The following is a 22418-nucleotide window of genomic DNA, read 5'->3' on the forward strand; positions in this document are numbered from 1 at the left end:
TGAATAAAAACACCTTACAAATAGAAAAGTTTTATAACAGATATTAAGTGTCTAATTTGTATTGATTTATCTTCTATTTATCTCACTTGTTATAACACAAAGTCTACAAAAGATGATATCATGGAATGAAGAAATGATAATTCAATTTTGCATTAGTATTTTGTTTTACAGGGATTGTAGATATTAGAATGCACGAAATGGTGTTGCGAACAATTGATCATGGTAGATATTCACAAGGTGCAGCATTAGCTCATCATTAGTTCCAGCATTCAGCCGGTGATACACAACTATCATGTTTACTTTCTATTCTAGAAACCTTTGAGACTTTCCTTTTTTATTTGTATTTTTCATTTTGTCTTTTAGACCTGGTCAGTAACATGGGAGCTAAGAACGACATTATTATGTACGTCTGCCAAAATATTTCAAATTTCTAATAAAGGCTAAAATTCTGAATTACAAATCTACACCAGACATTCTTTTTTTATTCAACATTTGAAAACAAATAATTTGACTTTCAATATTTACCTACTAAACATGTCTGAAAAAAAAAAAACAACCTTCAAATCACACAATAAGATTGACGTCTCTTTGATTATTTCGTGTTTAGTGTGATAGATTCCAAACTTGGATTCCAAATAATGTTCACACCCCATGAGCTCGACACAGGGCGAATAAGGCTCATGAGATCGACACAATAGGTAAAAACAGCCCACGATTTTGACGGGGCTTAATGTGTCGACCTCATGAGCCTTGTTTGCATACTGTGGAACTCATGGGCTATATGACTCGTTGGCAGTATAATATGATTCGTGGGTGTCGAACTCGTGGCGTGCATACACCCGTTTGATGCAATCCCTCATTGAAGGCATGATTTACCACTTGCAGAAGAAACAAAAACCCAGCATTAGTGCTTTGAAATAGATTTGAAATGTAAGGGATAAAAACAACCACTGTACAAATTTGAATCCGTATAATCGATGTTAAGTATTGTTGAATACACAAAATATGAACAATGATTATATTAAAAATGTTTCCAGACTAAACCGTCGATTTTTAAGGTTTAAAGAGAGAAATACTAATATCTCCTTATATTTTAGACTTTATTGAAAAAAAAATTATATGGTGGATGTTTTGTAATACAACAAACCTACACATATGCATCAAAAGTGATATCTTGAACATTTTTTTAAATCACTGCTATCAAAACGTAAACAGAACCTTTAAACCTTGCCCATCCTTTCTAGTTTTTAACTTTTCATTTTCCTTCTGGGCCACTATTTAACCCAGTGACAGAGCCAGTAGTCTGATCAAACATTTTCTGGGCGGTCCAAGCCTCACTGGTCGCCAGTATTTCAATTACACGTGGTGCCATCCTTGTAATCTTCGAAAGCCCTCTGCCACTCCACCATGTCGTCTTTCCAGTCATCATAGCTTGCCCGCCATTCTTTCTCGTTCTCGTCCATGTCACCTGATTTTTAGGATGAAATCGTTTATGGACTTATATGGTTTATATATAAAGTGAGAATTAAAAGAATAAGTAAAAATTAAATATAATATAAAAAAGAAGAAAGGGAGAAGAAGAAAGGAAGAACAGAAGAATAAGAAGTTGAGAAGCGGCAGAGCTGATCAACGATATTGCACTCAAAACAGTGTTAAAATATCAGAAAGGATCACATTAAAACTTGAAGAGAGGAAATTTCGAACTAGTTAAAAGTTTGTCCGGAAATGAAATGTCAAATGTAACAGGCATAACAGTGAAATTTTATTGGTCGAAATCGGATTAGATGTGAGAAAGTTGGGAAATGAATATGGGTCGAAGTCATAAATTTGTTTTAAAAAAAGTTCTTGAACAGTACATTAGAGATGTCGTAGCCTCGCATGATTCTGGTTTTGAAAAAAAAAAATTCATGTTTTCTTATTAAAAAGTTTACAACATAATGATTTTTCCGGTTGAAAAACTTCAAAATAATGATCATTCAAACTATTAGGATTAAACACTGGGCAGAAGCTGCGCCTGGACGATAAACTAGAAATTTCAAAATTTTATTTTCAAACCCATGTAAGTTGTGTTGGATGACATCATGAATTCACATTTGTGTGTTTAGATTGACTGGTCAAGAACTATTGCAGGAAAATAATGAAAACATTACAATTTTATAACTCCCTTTATTTTCATCCGATTCGGATCAAAATTTCATTATTGCACCGGAACAACTTTACCTTTTTCAGACATACCAGTCAACTGATGTGGAATTTTATTTTACTGTTTGTGATTAGGAGAAGGCAGTAGAAAATAGGGAGTGCACAGAGATATTTCAGCTCAGTTTATTATTTTTTTTATGATACAAACTCGAAAGAAAAAAAAAGTTATCAGATTGAGCACAAATACGTAGAATGAAGTGGCAGATATATAAAAAGGGTTTGCAATGATGATATACATTCAAAACCATACTCGAAAATTTCAGCACAAGTAGATGTGTAAATTTCTGTTTACAGGTAGGTAGAATATAAGAATTGCTTACTTTTCAGGACATTGTTTTCAAAAATTATTACAATTTCTTCTCATTAACATTAAAAAAAAAGATTACAATTACCAAATAGAAATTGTTGAAGGGGCTTTCACAAAGAGCAAAGTTATTTGATTGGATGACTGCCATTACAAAATGTATTCTGAAAGAAAAATCAGGGAAATCATGGACTCACTCGTGAAGATCATGAGAGTAGGTATGTATTGATTCCAGAAGTGACATCCCCTCGCTCTAGCGGCTCTTCCCACTCCCAGCTCAAGGGACAGCTCTTTGTGACTGAGCTCAGGGATGGTGTAGAGAGGCCAGAAATCTTCCCTGTCTCCTCGGGGAACGTCCTCGCTGGGTCTGCTGGGATCTCTGCGTTCAATTATATGACAAAGATTCATGAGTCATATTTATTTTATTCTGAGTGCCGTTTGTCAAGAAGGGAATTTGAAATAATGCTTTTCATCATTGATACCACTTAAGTTACTTATTTTTGAAAAAAAAAATCCTAGCTTGTGTTCGTCTTCTATATGAAAATACATCTCTGCCGTAAACTAACATGGATTACACTATAAGACAAAACGTAGCTATAACTCTAACAAAGAGCAAAATAGGGCGCCATTATATGTGCTTATGTATCTTCTTCCTTTGTTTTGTCGATTCCTCGCGGTCCCTTGTGACATGACGGTTCAGTACTTCTTGTCCAGAATAGGGTCCCAATGGTTCTCAACCTCAAGTCTTGTGCCTTCTTCATATCTTTTATGTCTTGGTTTGTCTCCCTCGGCCACTTTGCTCATACAATGGCTCCCATAGTGTTATGAAAGTACCTCCTAGTAGATAATTTTCCTGTATGATGTACTGTATGCATGGTTGCTTTAGTGTGTGCATGTATACAGGTTGACCAGATTAGTGGAGAACTTTCGATTTGGTATAGTTACAGTACATGCATGTGACAGGAATTACAATATAAGCTCACCCAATCTAGAATGCTCTAGGAAGTGCCTACATATTTGGCTGAGTGATGCACTATACTTGTAGCCTAACATGATTGGTAGTTATTCTTAGGGATGATGTAATGCAATCCATACACTGTACTTGTTGCCCAATGTGATTGGGAGCTACGCACATAGACAGTGAGTCAGCTATAGCATTTCTGGAAAGGTCTTGAACTCACATGTATGTACAAGTGTGCAGACAAAGGTTGGAGCAAATTACAGAACATTCAAGAAGGGGTAAATGGACCTATATAAGCCACAGAAATTCTGAGGTAGGTAGAGTACCCAACACCTCTGCTCTGAAAGTTACGTCACTTCTGGCTCTGAAGTGACTTGTTATAGTTAGTCCTGCGTTACCTGCTAACCTGCTATATTTGTGGAGATAAAAGGCCTGGGAGACATTTTGCCTGCAGACATTTGATTCACCTCCATTGGTGACAGACTCCATTCTCATGTCAATTGACATTGCTATGTGAAAGCTGTGAGGGGGTGGATTCCTAGCTGGATATCATTTACTGAATTATCATTCACGCATCGACTGGATGCGGTCGTAACAATGTCTGGGTTCTACACGTATCGCTGTGTATATATATTGTGGATTTTATCTTGGATTACCATAACCTGAGTCCATCAATATATGTCAGAGGAATCATTCATCGCTGCATCAAGAATCATTCATCTGTGCATCGAACATCGTCTTTGGACATTTCCAGGGGATTACATGGACCTTGTGATTTCACATTGTCTGTAATGCATGTAAGTGATTCCATTACAGACTTATAATTGTTTTTATTGATCTATTGTGAACAATCATTACGAGTCTGTACCGGCAAAACTACTGTTAATTAAACCGCCTGAACATCAATATATTGGTTCTTTTGTGCGATCATTCTCAGTGTGATTTTGGTCATAACAATAGCAATAATTGGGAGACGAGTATATCTTTTCTCCTAAAGCAGCACGTGTTCATCTAGTTTCAGTCTTCACAGTCTTATCTTATCAAAGACTTTTGGTAGATGCCTATATAGTTCTACATTGCTTATGTGATGATCTGCCTACCCAGACACTGGCGACTACAACAACTATCCCATTTCTTAGTATGTTTGTTGGTGATTATCCAAGCTTCGCACCCGTATACAGTAGTATTGATTCCACAGTAATAATTGCTTGGAAGAGATTGATTTCTCTTTTTACTCATTCTGGATTTCCACACCTTCTTCATCTTGTCCAGAGCTCTCCACGACTGTGCCTATGAACATATATAATACAGTCCGACCTCTCCTATCCGGACAGGAGATTTGGCCGGATATGGGAGACTCAATGTTCAATGCACGCAGCTACTTTTAGATATTTAACCTATTGTAGATATTAGCGTACTGATACTCGATCTTTCTTTGCTGTCAATGCAAAATTTGCCGGTCTGAATGCCTGATTTTTTTTAATAGATGAAAATGTGATGTGAATGTATCTCCAATATGTTGCAAATAATATCTAATTTATGAGAGTTTGTGTAGGATATTATGACAGTTTGAGTTTGAAATGGCCCTTTCCCCCGTAATTATTAGATATATATATATATATAAAATACGACCAGCAGAGAGATCCGGATAAAGGGAGATTGGATAGGAGAGGTCGGACTGTATGTATTATATGGATATGATAACTTATGTAAATAATATCTGAGTTTATAAAGATAGCTTGACCCAATGGAGAAATCCTCATCTAAATTACAACAAAAGCCACTTGTTATCCAGGGCCACTTGGACCTCGCTCCATCTGTTTGTGCCTCAAGTGCTTGGAGTACTTTTAGCGATATTTACTCTTTCAGGACGGCAATTACACAAAGGATCTAGATAAGTAGAAAATTAGAACAGTTGGTGTGGTTCTGCTTGGAACTTTATATCATTGATTTTAGCGCGACACCTGCCACTCGGTAACACCTGAGACACTGAGAATTGGTTATTTGACTAAATTCTCTCCAGGGAGCCAAGCTTTTCATTCCGCTTCTTTAGGACCACTACAGTTTCATGATTACAAATATGCTAGGAGATCCAGGTATACTCATTTTAGACCGAGTTTAGAAATTCCAAGTTCTACCACAAACTCCTTTAAGAGCGTATGTCACCGGAGGAAGCTTCGAAGCGTCTGCCGGCTACTCGTTTGCAATCTCTCTTATAAGGCGACTCTAGACCGATTTGAGACATCTCCAAACGAGATAACAACTTATTCACCCAGAAGTCGCAGAGACGTATCCACAACGCACCCCGATATCTCTGAGGCGTCTTCTCAGTAGCGGAGACGTATCCGAGACATCTCTAGTAGGTCACCAAAGGGTATCCGCAAGGTCGTGGAGACGTCTCGGAGAACTCGCGCACAAACTTAGTCTTCACGAATTGGCTTCATTGTAGGAAACGTCATGGAGACGTCGCGGACACGTCTCTTAGACTATCTAGATCATTACTACTGATAAATGTCTACAAAAGTCGAATATGTTCGACTCTTTTACGGCTTCCTGGAGACCAGGCTAGTCCCACGTGACACCAGTGAAACTCGAGTTGCCAGTATGCCGCCACCTAGTCTCCAAGCCAATGAGATACCTATTTTAGCCTATTTCTCATCTTAAACCCCCACCTGTTGAGTGAAAAATAATGCAATAGACAAGTCATCATTAAATTTGTGAGTTATTATTTTACTCATCTCCATACGGAGACAAACATAATGCAAATTGAATTATGACTTGAGAAATTATAAAATTGGGGAGATATGAACAAAAGCTTACCCTGACTTTGCAAAGTTTGTCCAGAATTCCATGAACTTAACGGAGAGGGCGTTCTCTTCGGCGGTCATGTTGTGTGCCTTGATGTTGTACAGCTCGTCAATGAAGGGCAGCCCAAAGACAAAAGTCAGGTCTTCTGCATGGCCTGCTCCGAGCCACGGAGTGGAGGGGTAGATTTCTCCATACTGAAGATTGCTCCTAGCAATGAGTACGTCATGAAGAGAAGTTGATATATTACAATGGATTAAAAGATTGATTCGCAGTGACTGCAATTGATAAAAGGTCGGAAACAGCACATAAAGGTAATAGTCAATTTACACGGTGATCATGTCGACATTTAGAAGAAAAAAAAAATATGTATATGATACCGCGTTAACATTGGAAAACATTTGAAAGATTTTTTCGATTAAACACAACAAAATAGCAGTTCCCTCTCAATCAATGTTTCATAACTTTTGAACGAATAGATTTTTAAGTACTGTAGTATGGCAGGGATATTTTCAAAAGTATTGACCAACTTCTATGTGAAAATAAGAGTGATCCGCTGAGTCAAGCATGTGTGAACAACCATTAAAGAGAAAATGGTCACTTTTAAAATTTCACAAGAGTCTTGTTAGTGGTCTGTGAAACATTCCATTTCTGGTGAATGTGTAAGTGTTGTTGTGCTTTTATCATCCGTTGTAAGACCACCTTATGCCATTATTGTTGCTAGTACATTTTTGTATCTATTGCTCCATCTTTGTATTGTGATCATTCTACCACAACACGACCACTCGCTCTTGTGTTTCAATATACAAGATCAATATCTTCTGTTAATAGACTGAATTGGTTTTGCAGTTACAGAAGGGTTGAACATACCCAGTTTCCCCTAAATTTGTCAAGAATCATTGTCCTGTACTATCAAAAATCCACCAGGAGGGTACAATGAGGACACACACACAAATCAGCCAACAAGTTTTGACAAGAAAAGTATGAACCGGACAGCGTACTTTGATGGCTCGTGGGTCATGAAATATTTGTATACGGTCCCTCCAGCGTTTGCGTGTTTTCTGATTACGTAGTCCGTTGGGGCACCGAAAGAGATGTCGGTTCCCAGATCGACCAGGGACGGAAAGTAATCCGCGTTCGAGTCGTCGGCAATGGTCCAGTCAATGTACTCCTGATTGATGGAATCCCCGAGGATATCATCGGTAAACCCGTAACTCCTGTAATAGTTTACGAAGAAGTCGAAGGTTGTACGGTTGATCACAGGCGGGGTGGGGCTGCCGACATAATCGGGTAGAAAGGCAAACGGAATCAAAGTCCCCTCGTCTTTGTTGAACCCCCCGAGTATCGGTACCTTCGCAAAGTCTTCCATCTCGTACAGGTTCTTTGGTGTGTCTTCCAGAAAGGTACCGTCAAGAGTAACTGGGTACTCGCCGTCAACACTATACAACTATATCAATCCAAAAAGAGATGAGGGCCACAAGAGACGAAAGAACGAGTGAGACAATGCAGTAATGCTATTGTGACAAATGACAATATGTGATTGTAGATACCAAGGCCACATTTTGAGACATCATTTAAATATATAACTGTCCAATAAGGATTGAAGCCATCTTTGCAAAGCTACCATACAGCACTGTTGTAGCTTTTTCTTTCCTTCACGTTCTTTTCAATTTTTCCTGCACTTTGGAAGAACGTTTATATTGATCGTGACAAGCACTCTTTCGATGAACGATTACAATTTACGTCGCAAGCACTTATGTAACAATATCAAAACATATAAGACAAATGTTTCGTACTATATCTATATTATGCATAATCTTGACGTTTCTCAAACAACTAAACAGAGTTCGGTGTATGAGAGATATGGCGATTTTGTGCAAATCCTTGCTGCTTGCGTTTATAATGAAAGTATATCATTCTGTTCTAATTTTCGTACAATCTCCCAAATAATGTTGCTCTATGGTAAAATCATTGTATTGTATATCGTAGGAAGAAAATATTCTGGTAGGAAATGTTTTAATGTATACAGTGTTGCAATTCCTTTGTCTATTGAAAAAGACACACTGCTTACGTGATGGCACAATGGCACTTGCCTTTCTGTTGTAACGCCAAGAATTAGATAATTATTCGTTTTGTTCTGAGAAGAGATTATCAGCGGTAATTTTCTGTGGTAAATCCACCTTTCTAAGAGTTTTGAAAATGTGTAATACAAGTTTTACTTATGTTTAAAGATAAGCGTTCCATGGAAATCATAATGAGGCATTTTCAATTAAAATTCATTATAGCTTATGATGAATTATTTCATATAATTAGTCAAATATTTTAAGTCCTTGTGGGTAGCAGAATGCTGGTAACAGCAGTAAATAAGATGATCGACAAAAATGGAAGTACACTTAATAATATCTTTCGTTTCATTTAATTTCATTTTATTTCGATATCAACAGCACAAAACAATTACATACACATAGTAACACAAAACAATTACATACACATAGTAACACAAAATCAGGACAATGCTGAGACAAAGATATGCTCGGAATTGGCCATAAAAACTGCGGCCTTTCTGATTATCCTGAATCAGAATAAAAACCGGTCGAAATGGAGGAGACATACTGAAAAGCACAGTTTGTATTTTGCAGTCTCCCCATGAACAAGAACTAATTACTGAACTGAATTTATATAACACGGCGGCACATCGGCTAAAAAGGCAATTTATCTTAATGATGAATGTGTCCTGTATGCCCTCCGTAATTATAATTTATGAAGAAGAACATTCTGGTAAATAGTATTGGAAGCTTTATGGAAGGTCCATTAACAAAGCAATTGTATATATATTTTTTTTTTTGGAAAAAAAGTGTGTTAGTTTATCTTACAGTTTAGGAAAAGCAAAATCGGTAGATAATTTGTTTTTCCTGAAGCCAAATTGATCTGGGTTAAGAATTTTATTTGATGAAAAAGAATCCCCAAAATTTTACATAGAATATTGGAATATGTTTAGAATGGATGGAAAACAGAAATATATATTTATATATATATATATATATATATATATATATATATATATATATATACATATATACATATATATATATATATATATAATATAATATATAACATATAATATATACATAAAATATAATTTTGTAAGACTTTAGTGTGGAACCATCCTTATTATGAATTGGAGTTCTCTTCGCTAATCTCAATACATCTGAACAATATCAAGTGGAGAGTGATGAGTTGAAATATATTCTAAAGGTGAAACTTTTTTTTTTTTTAACCAGAGTTTACCTCATAGGCTTTCATTCTTAGTTCGTCAGCATCTTGTAGTCTGAGGCAGGCAACCAAAACTTCGGAGGTGGACGTATCGCACCCGAAGGCGACCCCCAAACCTTGGGACAACCTCCTTTCCCTCTCTGGATCGTGCTTAAAGGCCCACGGACTGAAGGCACTGCCGCTCTGTTTCGGTAATAAACGTACAAATAAACTTTAAGAAAAACAGTCCACATGATTTCATCTGACTTTTGGCCTCATTATTGTATCAATGGAACAGAGCTTTGATTCCGCTGATACGCAGTTGTTGGCATCTCACATGATTCTTATCTGAATACGTAATGCCCTCATGTTGCACACCGTCATTATTGCTATTTTTTTTTTAGTAAACATTCATTTAGGCATGAAGACATGTACACCAAAGAAGCTTAACTAATATCTCTACTATTTTTGATCTACACTCACAAGCGTATACGCACATATAAATAAAAGCACACACACGCACACAAGCATATAACATGTATGTATGCATATGTATTGCTTCTTTGAGGAATCCAATCGACTTATAACGCCTTATTGCCTGCTACCTATAATTTTGGTGGTCAATAAGATAGACATATCTGGTTTGGTGTCACAAATGCTGTTGAAATGATGTTGTGACCAACAGCGCTTACCTGTAAGATCGCTTTATTGAAGAAACCCCGGCTGAGTTTGGAAAGGAGGTGGAAACTGACGCTCGCCGACCCGGCGCTTTCCCCGAAAATCGTGATGTCATCTTTGTCACCATCAAAGGCTTGAAAAGGGTTAAAGAGTAAATAGTAGAGGCTACTATATAATCCCGTGAAATTTTCGTGCCAAAATTGATTTTTTTTTTCGCTAACTTTGTCAATTTGGGGATGCTGAATCAAAAAAACCTTAGTTCCATTTTTTTTTCTGACCACGTCTTCAGCCGCCATTTTGAATTTCAAAATGGCCGCCCCAGCAGACTGTATTTTGACCCATATTTCATAAAGTGAGCATTGCAGAAGCTTGATGTCAGACACTCTGATAAATCTTCTTCTGATATTGTGGATTGTTTTGGTAAAATTTGTTGGCTGCCATTTTGAATTTCAAAATGGCTGCTATATCAAGCTGTATTTTGGGGTTTTTACCCATATCTCATAAAGTGAGCATTGTAAAAACCTCAAATTTGGTGCAAAATACATCTTTATAATGTCAGACACTCTGATGTATCATTTTCTGATATTTTGGACTGCTTTGTACAGTTTGTAGGCCGCCATCTTGAAATTCAAAATGGCCACCATAGCGTTTTTACCCATATCTCAGTTTGCAATTATTGTAGAAGCATCAGATTTTCAAGAATGCACATGCTTGTGGTGTCCAACGGTCCAGTACAGCTGTTTCCTAATTGTTGATCATTAGATAGGCCACCATGTTGAAATTCAAGATGGCCGTCATAGAAAACATATAATACTGTGGTAAGCGCTTTAGGTGACTGTGCCAAAATTGTCCTAGTTAGACCGAATTTATTTCCAGTTCATGCAGAATGACAGCCATCTCTCAATTCAAAATGGCCGCCATAAATTCAAAATGTAAGGATGAGGTTCTAATTACGTCATCAAGAGATGCTGAGGGGCAAAAACTTTGTAAGGGGAGGGTGCATACCACTGTACGATAGCGTGGGCAAGCGTGTAAGCGTTACATCCCATATAGCCAGGCAGGTATATGCGGTTCGCAAACTGCGTGCTAAAACGGTTCGTTTTTTGCCTCTCAGGCAACACGTTATTTTGAGTTGTGGAACCTCGTTAATGATTATATTTAATCCCAATCAATGAATATTTGTACAAAAGCAAGCATTGATGCCATTGAAGGTGATCTTCAAAAACCTGATGCTGCCTCAAGAGAATGAAGACAAACAAGGAAAAGTCTCGCAATGGCAAGAAATGGTATGGTCACCCTACCAGGCATACCATTCACACGCTTGTTTGTTGGCCATAAACTGAAACACCTAAGGTTTGCTAGATATATTTCTGGAATAACACAGAATGAAGAAGGAATAAGTAGGCTTTTTCCTGATTGCCCTTGAATGGGTCATCTTCAATTATCAAGACTTCCAAGATGCTTACTGCTGTACAGCCAATGATTCTAAAACTACAAAGGAGTAATGATAGCTCAGTTCTCTGACGCTTGCATCCATCAGAATTCCTCCACAACTTAGAAGATCATCACACAAGGGTAATGTAAGAAATTGTCACTGCCTTTGAAGCTGATGAATGTGGTGTTTGGCAGTCAGGTATCAGAAACATTAAAGGGATACTCTAGAAAGAGATGAAAAGGGCAGTTTTAATGTTCTGTACTTAGAATTTGTATCTGAGAGAATTAAAATATATTAATCTCTGGGATATTGTGAGAAAGGCCAGACATTCAGCTCGCGCGCAAAAAAAAAAAAAAAAAATACACCATCTAAGATTGGATCCAAATTGGTCATTAAGCTTGATAAGGAATCAACAATTCTACATAAGATTTCTACTGGTTCTACAGCCTGGTAGACCTGCCATTATCCAGTCATTTCTGAACGATACAATTATTGAAAGGCATAAGTTCTTAGCAATTCCACAATCACTCTTCATCGCATTGTTTCATGGCCTTCTCCTCACTCTCATTATTAAAGGTTCATTTTTCCTACCCATGCCTTAGAAACTCACAAAACTGAACCAAATAATCAGCCTGAAAGTTGAAATACTGAGCAGTCAATTCCATCTGACACAGAGACCACATCATGGAAAGAAAAAAAAAGAGTTCATCAAAGATGCCATGGGAGTTACTGTCACCCGTCACTCACAACAGATAGCCTCATTCCATTGTATATATGTACTTAGAGCAACGGGAAAATCAGAGATATTGATGATTATTATCCTGATGGATCTTGTAGGTTTGCTTTACTTACTGCATTGCATGTTGTCTGCTCCATCACTGGGAAAGAAAATGATAAAGGTACAATTCTCCCTATCGCATATAGCCGATATCAAGCGATATCACCTTGCGATACCGATATATGATCGATCGCTCTTGGGCAATGTTTGTTTGTTTGTTTGATTGATTCATTTTCCATCTGAGAAGATGGCTGGATAGCCCATATTCAGCTACGTTAAGCTGGTCTTCCATGGGGTCCAGTTGGGTGTGAGGTGGGACCACTTCACCGGGTTAAACACCCTGCTCTTTGCGATGAATGAATGAAGCGGGATCTTTTACGTGCATGAGTTGTTACTCTCTCTTACACGGGACCTCCATTTTATGTCCTATCCGAGGGACAGAGTGTTTTGCCTCTTGCTAGAGGGGACGGTATGCTCACACACAACATTGCTCAGTCCAGACTCGGGTTCGAACCCGGGCCGCGTGATCGTGAGGCAGACGTGCTACCGACTGAGCCAACTCACCGCCCTGGTATGCATAACTTCCGGTTATGAACGCGCGATGTGTAAATGTACGCTTTTATGCACATTGAATGCCGAAGTACTAGTATTCACAGTTCGTATTAACCCTGTCTTATAATCTGTCGAATAATAGAGTTATTTTCTAATCTGTAACTTTTTGATGAATGGGATTCTTTTGCAAAGCGGCCCATGAGGTACACTTCCGGTTTTGCGGTTTACCCACGTCACGTCCTTCATCTATAGATATTTTCCATAATTTCGTTGGTTTGCATCATCGGCCCAGCATTCATGGGCCGCTTTGCAGAGGAATCCCATTCATCAAAAAGTTACAGATTAGAAAATAACTCTATTATTCGACAGATTATAAGACAGGGTTAATACGAACTGTGAATACTAGTACTTCGGCATTCAATGTGCATAAAAGCGTACATTTACACATCGCGCGTTCATAACCGGAAGTTATATCCCAAGAATTAAAGGGAAAAAATTAGAGCGCCTCACGCGTTCAGATTCGGAGAGCTATATGCGATAGGGAGAACTGTCAATTTTGAGAGATTATGCTCTGCAGTTTGTTGCGAAAAAAACAGCAACAACTATAGGTCTGCTTTTTCATGCCTTTCATGGTGCTGGCTAAAGTTGAAAATTTGAGGTTGTCTCCAAGAGCAGATGGACCAAAAAGTATCTAAACCTTGAATCATGCAGAATGTGCTTTGACGCAGTCCATGCCTTCCAAAAGTTTGGCGAGGATGACTTCAACCAGGACAATTTCCCTCTTTACCCTCGTAGAGACTTAGAGAGACAATATATCCAGAGAACGAACCTCGTAAACTCTCACAACCTAATTTCTGCCTCTATTACATATAAATATGATATATTAGATTGTAGATATTTCCAAAGGGTATGCATAAATTGTTCAATTATCATAAAATGCTTCGAGCTTCCTACACCAACGGTAGCCACAGAATTCATTATCATGCTCAAAAGCAAGAAATGCAAAAGTCATTATTTCTGGAAGAATTTAGAACTAATTCTCCCCTGTGTACTGCTTTAGAGTGCTGTTTCTTTAAAAACCTGTTTCTTTAAAAACACGTGCAGGGAATGAGCCTTGAAAACATTTAATTATCTAAGTGACTATCCCATGAATTATTAGAATATATACGGCTAATATTGTAAGTTCTTACAACCAAATCGTCTAAATTTTTGATTTGGTCGAGATACATCTTGAATTTCAGGAGTGGCGACCAAATACAAATAATCCATTATTACAGAATGTATAGACCTTATGTGTATGTGTGTGTGTTTTAAAGAATGTACATTGTACGCCACCATAAACATTGATATGTCTAAAAGTTGCTTGTAACTAGAGATATTAGCTGAAAAGCAGCCATTTTAAATTTTAAGAAGACAGCCTTGAAAGTGATCTGCAATTTTAGGGAGGGGAAAAGTGCATCTGAATGTTCAACATCATGAGCCCGGTTTATGCCCGAAATGTGAACTGTCTTTATTGCGTACAACATGAGATATGGCTCAAAATATACATTCTGGTATGGCGGCCATTTTGAATGTCAAGATGGCCACCTTTAATATAAAAATGAACCATTGTTTCAGAAAAAGATGTTTCAGAATGTCTGCCAACATACGCATGCTCTCTGCCCCAAATTAGAACCTTACACAATGCATACGATAATGAGATACCGGTCCAATTACATTTGTTATGGTAGCCATTTTGAATTTAAAGATGGTCGCTATAAGGAAAATGATCCATCATTACATATAAAAAATGTATATATTAGCATGACTGACATCATAAGCATGCTTTTTGCATCAAAATTAAAATTCTACATAATGCTTACAACCTGAGATATGGGTAAAAATATATTTAGCTATGGCGGCCATTTTGAATTTCAAGATGGCTGCCTAAAAATGTATCAAAGCTATCTACAATATTAGAAAATGGTGTATCAGAATGTATGACATCACAAATATGCTTTTTGCATTAAATCTGAACCTTCTATGATGCTCACATTATGAAAATCGGGTCAAAATACAGTTAATTGCTATTGCGGGCGGCTGAAGACATGGTTGGAAAAAATGGAACCACAGATTTTGGATTCAGCACCCCCAAATTGACTAAATTAGCTAAAAAAAAAAAATCAATTTTGGCACGAAAATCTTACGGGACCCAATATTTCGACATAGTAGACTGTACTAAAATGTGCTGTTCATGACTGATGTAGTGAGACTTTGGTGAGTGTACATGCGCGCGGGTTCGGGGTAGTGATTCATAGCATCGGTTTAAAATAGAAAGCCACTTCATTTTCACATTTGTTTTGTTACATGGAATACAAATCATACAAACCAGGGGGGGGGGTGGCAGATCACCTAAATGATTAGTCACTGGCCATGAATGAAAGCTGTTTGTGAAATTACTTGCTCAATAGAAATTCTTTTCCCAAAATGATAGCTAATTTGAAGGATGAAGTGTAAAGCTCCGTGCAATTCTAATGATTCTGAGCAAAGAATATCATCATGATCGGCCACTAATGCCTGCGAATTGGATATCCTGCACACTTTCCTTTCCCGAGACACAGAAGTTAACTTTCCGCTTTCCAATAAAGAGAAATATAAAATATTACTATTTTCCTTCCTTACTTTTTATCGTACAATTCAGCAAGGTAGAAGTTTCTGTTGTTGTGTTTCTTTTATGATTATACACAAAGCGGAATATCTGCGGAATTGACGTGCCATTCATGTTAAGATAGGCCTACTTATTTCGAAACTCCAATGAGTCGGCTTGCATATAGATGACGTATTTGTAATTAAGTGGTTGCAACCTATGAATTTTCCGATTTGCTCAGCTTTTCCCTCATGCATTATAATTTAACGAGATGAGACATCTGTCTATCACATCGGATATCTCTTCTTAGTATTATCTATTTATTTTCTTAGATATTAGTCCTTACCTTCGATGTTGTTATAAACCCATTCCAGTGCAGCAACCTGATCCAGCATACCATAGTTTCCTGGTGCCACATCGTCCTCTGGAGAAAGAAAGAAAGGGGGAAGGAAAGAAAGAAAAAACATAGAGAGAGCGACAGAGAGAAAGAGATAGCGAATCAGTGGTAGAGAGAAGTGAAGAGAAAAGGGGGATGACACAAGGAGATAAAAAAGAGGACATGATTGTGGATACCTGCTTAAATTCACTATACCTAACAGCTTGGAATATGTGCTGACAAACACTAACGTATAGATGTATAATATGACCTTTACTCTTTATTTTTCCAGCGGATTCCAAAACTCGTATCAAAGAAACATAACTGATTCTTCTGAGGTTTGAAAAAAACAAACAAACATCATACCACTTTGTGGTTATGTGATTATGCCAAATATTTGAATAGTTCCGGTGTGTTTACATCATGTCTTGCTGTTATAAGTCATATTTCAAGTTTTCTGTCTCCGTCTAAAGACGTTCAATCTTCGAATATCAAACACCTTACAAAATAAATCACTCCAGACGGTGTGCCCACAATAAGTGGTTTCCCATTTCCCTCCCAGTCAGAAACTGTGACTCTTCACATTTGCATTTCACTTTTCTACCTTCGCAATACTCAACTAACTGGCTATGTTGTGAGTGTACAGTAATTGTATATTACGTTATCTTTTTATGTGTCTACAATGTGTGTATTTTGTGAGGTACAATACTGTACGTGTAGGATCTCTGAGAATCACAGTGTTTGTAGGCACTGACAGAGCTACCCTATACTGAAACAAAAGAAGCATAATCACGCAAGATATTGATACTGATCCACTTGCTATATATCACGCCAAAATACTCCGCCACAATACGTAAAGGGTGTTAGTACCTGTTGAAAATTGCGCGAAGATACCTAAGCGATAGTTCAGGGTCACGACTATGACGTCACCAACCGTGACCAATGGGATACCCCAGTATTCATACGTCATTGCCGTTCCACCAGTGAAACCTCCCCCGTGAATCCATACCATCACAGGAGTGCCAGGTTGCTGTAAGGTTAAAAAAAGTACATGTTGATATATATGTATATATATATTATATATATATATATATATATATATATATATATATATATATATACATATATATTATGATTATAATGATCAGCAGTAACACACGTCAACAATAAAAATGTGCATAATGAACATTTTTCACCATTTTCAGCATTAACTTATTGCTTTTGATAACCTCGGGTATGCATCATAGTAACCCCAGTGGAACTGCCACTCTTATCTATACCATGTCACGATTTTCCGTTATCTAATTCAGAAGGAAGCGATTAAGATTCAATTGGTGTCCATTTATCTATACTGATACCAACACAAACTATGCTCCATTTGTTCCAAGCCCTGATATCATGGAGGAAAATATGGGGGATGGGGTTCGATGTTTATCCGTGCCTTTTTCTAAACACAATTATTTATCTTTGTGTTTGTTTTGATTAATCAAAATTAAATGACAATGAATATCATAGCTTATCCGCATCATAAAATAAATTGATGGCGGAAATCTACCATGACTGAAAGGCAAAACATTCAAAATCGAAAACACAGATGTTAAAAAGGAAAGGCTTTGTAGACATTATACGCACACACAAATATCAGTCACAGGTTAAATTCACACCATGTTTTGTTTAAACAGTCAATTAATGATAAAAAAATGTTCATTGCCTCTTCATTTTTTGGCTGTCTTTCTTTGTACGAAGATTGCCAGAAATATACAGAGTATTGCTAACTATAGGCCTACTAACCCACCTGCAGAATTTGAGTTCCGATTGTTTCTAATTGTTGACATGTCAAATATTACGGAATTGTTATACCGGGTATACCCCATCTATATCTGACAGGTTAAAGACATATCAAATATGTTACTGTGAAAGAAAAAAAAACATACTGTCCTATCCTGGTATCGTCCCCAAATGTTAGGAAAGATGGTTTGCTGTGTCCCGTCCTTCTACTCCCGATCAGGTAACTGGCAAAATATGATTTTTGCAAGTCATTCCTTCTGATATACACAGACACAAATGATGTGTGTGTGTGTGTGTGTGTGTGTGTGTGTGTGTGTGTGTGTGTGCTTAATTACCCGTTGACTAGGAGCATAGATGTTCAAGTACAGGCAGTCCTCTGACAATTCGGAGTAAAATTCAACGAGATCTTGAATACAGGCCGCAGAGAACTCGGTAGCATTCCTTTCGCCTGTCCATGCAGCCTTTGGTAGTGGCGGGGAAAATCGATCGGGCGGCTCGGCAAAGGGCACTCCCTACAAGAGACATAAACGAACAACTTGATCAACGTTTAAATTATTTGTGAAGACCACAAAAAGAGTAAATACTATCACGCCGCATTCTTTCGCTCTCTTCACTCAACTGCTTTGAAAAACTTTACCTTATTTTTATAATATTGTCAATTCTTTGTATATACATATATATATATATATATATATATATATATATATATATATATATACTATAACTGCTTTATAAGGAACGCCAAGACTGGAAAAAAGGAAGTTGTCGGTTCATAATGGCTTACCAGAAACACGTCGACATCGCGTGTTTTATTGATGAACGTGTCTTCGCTGAAGCGGACAGTCTTTCCGACGAGGATTCCCTCATTGACTTTCACTCGAGGATTTTCTGCACTCACCGCCTCGAGGACAGTAAAAAACGCAAGTGCAATGAGAAATGTCTTCATTGTAAAACCCTGTCCTGGTTCTATTACTATACAGTTGTTTTATGACTGTACCATTCGCATTGGCAATTCTAGTGGGGGCAAGGTCGTACACGTACAAACTCTAAGAGTTGTGTGTGTGTTTAGTTACCTGTTAACTAGGAGCATAGATCGATGTTCAAATACAGACAGGCCTCTGACATATCGAGTGTGTCAAGTAATAATACTATCACACCGCATTGAAGCAGGGCCAGTTCCGTTCTTCGCTTCAATACCCAGTAAACAAACGTACGTGACGATTGTTAAAGGCACATTCCAGACAATTTTCATAATTTCACATCATGTAGTACATAAATCGACTACTCCATGTATAGATTTGTGAAATTTATTGTGGTTCTTGAGCAGAGAAACAATACTTTGAAAAACCTTAAACAAATTACACTGAACAAGGATGATGACATAGGAGGTTCACATATTTCAGAAATGTAGCACTGTAATTCCATTACAATACCGCTTGCTTGCGAGTTCACCTGTGAATAATCTATGCATGCCTTCTTCTTTTGTTGTGCTTCCTTGAGCCCCAACTCATGCATTCTTATGGTGACTCTGCCATGTCATCATCCTTGTTCATTGCAATTTGTCCTAAATTTTGAAAATATTCTTATTCTTCATCCCAATTACCACAAATTCTGAAACTCTGTCCTCAGTATTACTAATTTATAGTTGTTCATATGTAAAAACCTGAAAAATCATCCGGAGGTCTCCTTTAAGCGGGGTTCCCACTATCACGATTGGCGCCACGATTGAGACCGTGGTCTTGATCGTGAAGCAACCGTGGTGATCTTATCAGATCGTCACGATCGTATTAGATTGTATCAGATCTTGAGGTTGTGGCAATCGCGTTAATCGTAGAAAATTTTTGAACAGTTCAATTTTTTTAAACGATTAAAAGAATTAATATTTGATCATGATCATCCCATCAGATTGTCTTGGATCGTATCAAAACGCAGCAAATCTTATCTAATCGTGCTTCTTAATCGTGTTGATCGGGATCGACTTTTTCACTTTCCTTCTGCTTATTTTGCACATTTGCCTTTATTTTACTCGCAAATCGTATATATTTTGTATTCCGCGAGGTTGAATAAGGGAGAGGTGGCACAATGAAATATAAAATAATAACAGCACTGAAACATCCACCTGAAGCAGAATGTTTAACATACCCCACAAAATAACTTTTGTGACTTTTGAAAAGTGACCATTGTCGTGGATGTAAGGTCACTCGTGCATGACTATAAAGGTCACTATCATTATTTTTCATATAGAATTTAGTCAATAAGTGTAACAATACCCCTGCGAAATAATTTTGCTTAAGACTTTTTGTTGTTGTTAAAGAGTGCCATTATTTTAGGGGAGTTACCTTTCTGTTGTGTGTATGTCAGTTTTTGATAAACACTATTAAATAAAACAATAATTCAAGCCAAACCAACCAAATTGTAAATACCCCATGAGATAACGACATTTTGAAATAAAATGCATATGATACATACTATGCGAATATGAAATCAAACACGCAAGCAATGCTATCAGTTCGTCAACTTTCTAATATTGAGCGTATATAATACATATTATGTTAGCATTCAAAAAGATCCCGTCCTCTTTTTTAGCTTCAATTTCATCACACACAATTATTTTCTTCATGTATTTAAAAAAAAGGGGAAAACAACTGTCTTGATCTTTTTTTCTTGAGAAGATGAGGCACTGATCTGATCTTGTGTATTCTTTTTTTTTGGGGGGGGGGGGAGGATGAGCACGTCGATTCAATAATCTATTAATTTCATTAGGTTAAGTTAGAGGAGGGACTGTCTGAGGTTGTGGCTGGCTATTGAAGGTGATACTTTATATCTGATAATAATTTAATCGTCATTCGCAACACTGCAAAGGTCACGTTCTCATCATCCTCAACCTGACAGCCCTTGCCATCGTCAATGGTTGTAGATAGTAGGCCTAATCACTCTGCAGAAGTTGAGGAAACAATGAAATCCATCGTCAGCCGGACTACAATATTCCCATTCGGGTCCAATCGCACCTTAAATGGGGGTCGCTTTTGATCCAGATCGTGAAAGATATCATATAATCTTATCTTACAACCCACATTAGTTCACGGTATTCGTATTGGAACGTATCAGAACGTAGCTGCACGCACCAAATCGGGGATTCTGATCGTAATGATAGTGGTAGATCTGGTCCAATCATGGACTCAATTGGGACAATCCTATCGGATCGTATTTGAACGGGAGACCAGATTGTGACAGATCGTATTGCTTGAAAAAGACCAATCGTAACATATCGCATCCAAGCGAAGCAACACGTATTGACTCGCATAACCTCGTATCCAAACGTAAAATTTCAGACGAGTTCAACGAAACGTCCACGATCAGTTACGAATGTCCAATCGTGGCGTTCGTAATAGATCGTACGAAAGTGGGAACCCCGCTTTATGCAAAGACGGAACATTGATCCTTAGAACATACACCCCTGGGCTAAAGCCCCTGTCACACTTTTCCGGGTAAGCTACGCGGGCTTGTCGTGAGTAGGGATTTTCCAGCACGCAGGAGAATTTTCTGCGGGCGAACAAGGATGTTGGTGAGTTCCGTACTTGCGTCTTACTGCTAGAGGCGTGCTATTAACCTGCTACTTGCGTGTATTCCGTGTGACCTGAATGGGCGAGAGCTTTGAATCTGATTCATTTTCAGCTACCAGCGACATACGGGGACTGCTAATTAGTACCTGCGTTACAACTGCAAGTACCTGTGTGGGAGTTGCCTGCGAGAAGCTGCAGCTAAGGTCCTCCTACTGGTGTTCTGCGGGTACCTCTGCGGTCAAACCCCCGCGACTCACCCGGAACGAGTTTTGAGCATGCTCAAGGCCTTATTGTCACACCGTGTCTGGGGAAGCCTTGCGGGTTGATTTGCGGGGAAAAAAAATATTGCTATCCGGACCTCCCAGCAGTTGGTCCGCACCTGAGAGTACCTAGCGCGTATCTCGGCCGTAGTTGCCCAGAGGTGCGCACGCAAGTCTGATTTACCCGCAGCCAAGTTTTGAGCATGACCAAAACTTTTTCCGGGTGAGTCGCGGGGATTGCCCGCAGAGGTCCACGCAGAACGCCAGTAGGAGGCCCTTAGAGGCAGCACCTAGCAGGCAACTCCCAAACAGTAGGCTACTTCGCAGCTGTAAAGCAAGTACTTCGCAGTCCCCGTATGCGGCCAAGATAATGACATTCTGTGGAACTTCTGCCATTCCTACAGAGGAATTGCTTTACTGAGTTGTCATCCCTCACGCGCCTGGCACGCAGGTCACACAGAATACCCGCAAGAAGAACTTAAGTAGAACGCGTCCAGCAAGTAAGACACATGCAAAACTCAGAAGTTGTCCGGTATCCGGGAAAATCCCCACACGCAACAAGCCCGCGTAGCTTGGCCGGAAAGGTGTGACAGGGCCTAAACACGGTTGCGGGTAAAAACGATTTGCGTGCGCACCTCCGGGCAACTACGGGTGAGATACGTGTTAGGTACTGTCATGTGCGGGTCATGTGCGGGGACCTCCGGGTAGTAAAAATTGTTCTTCGCAAGTCGCACGCAAGGTTTGCACGGAAAGGTGTGAACGGCCTTTATGTAAGAACCGCGTATACCTAAGCAAACAGAGTGGACTGATACTCGTAGTGACTTATGTTAATTTCCCA

The 22418-nt window shown here is 38.4% G+C and overlaps 1 protein-coding gene across 1 annotated transcript; it reads right to left on the reverse strand.

Moving 5' to 3' along the window:
* Nucleotides 1-769: 769 nt before the first annotated feature.
* Nucleotides 770-18703, reverse strand: LOC140235023 (acetylcholinesterase-like). The gene is made up of 10 exons (XM_072315062.1): nt 18542-18703; nt 18093-18269; nt 16840-16999; nt 15940-16017; nt 10217-10335; nt 9561-9728; nt 7274-7719; nt 6288-6482; nt 2704-2885; nt 770-1468 (listed from the first exon to the last, which is right to left on the reverse strand). Exons 1-10 carry the CDS (start codon nt 18701-18703, stop codon nt 1353-1355), a joined length of 1803 nt encoding a protein of 600 aa, XP_072171163.1. The 3' UTR covers nt 770-1352.
* Between the last annotated feature and the right edge of the window lie 3715 nt (nt 18704-22418).

The sequence above is a fragment of the Diadema setosum genome, chromosome 11, assembly GCF_964275005.1.
Source record: "Diadema setosum chromosome 11, eeDiaSeto1, whole genome shotgun sequence".
NCBI lineage: Eukaryota > Metazoa > Echinodermata > Echinoidea > Diadematoida > Diadematidae > Diadema > Diadema setosum.

Bases quoted from the DNA above. Each gene is read 5' to 3' on its own strand.
- LOC140235023 (XM_072315062.1), bottom strand. From the start codon at position 18,703: ATGAAGACATTTCTCATTGCACTTGCGTTTTTTACTGTCCTCGAGGCG. The intron at 9,729-10,216 runs GTAAGCGCTGTT...TTACCGAAACAG, and splicing joins TCAATAAAGCGATCTTACAG to AGCGGCAGTGCCTTCAGTCC. The intron at 6,483-7,273 runs GTACGCTGTCCG...ACTCATTGCTAG, and splicing joins ATGACCCACGAGCCATCAAA to GAGCAATCTTCAGTATGGAG.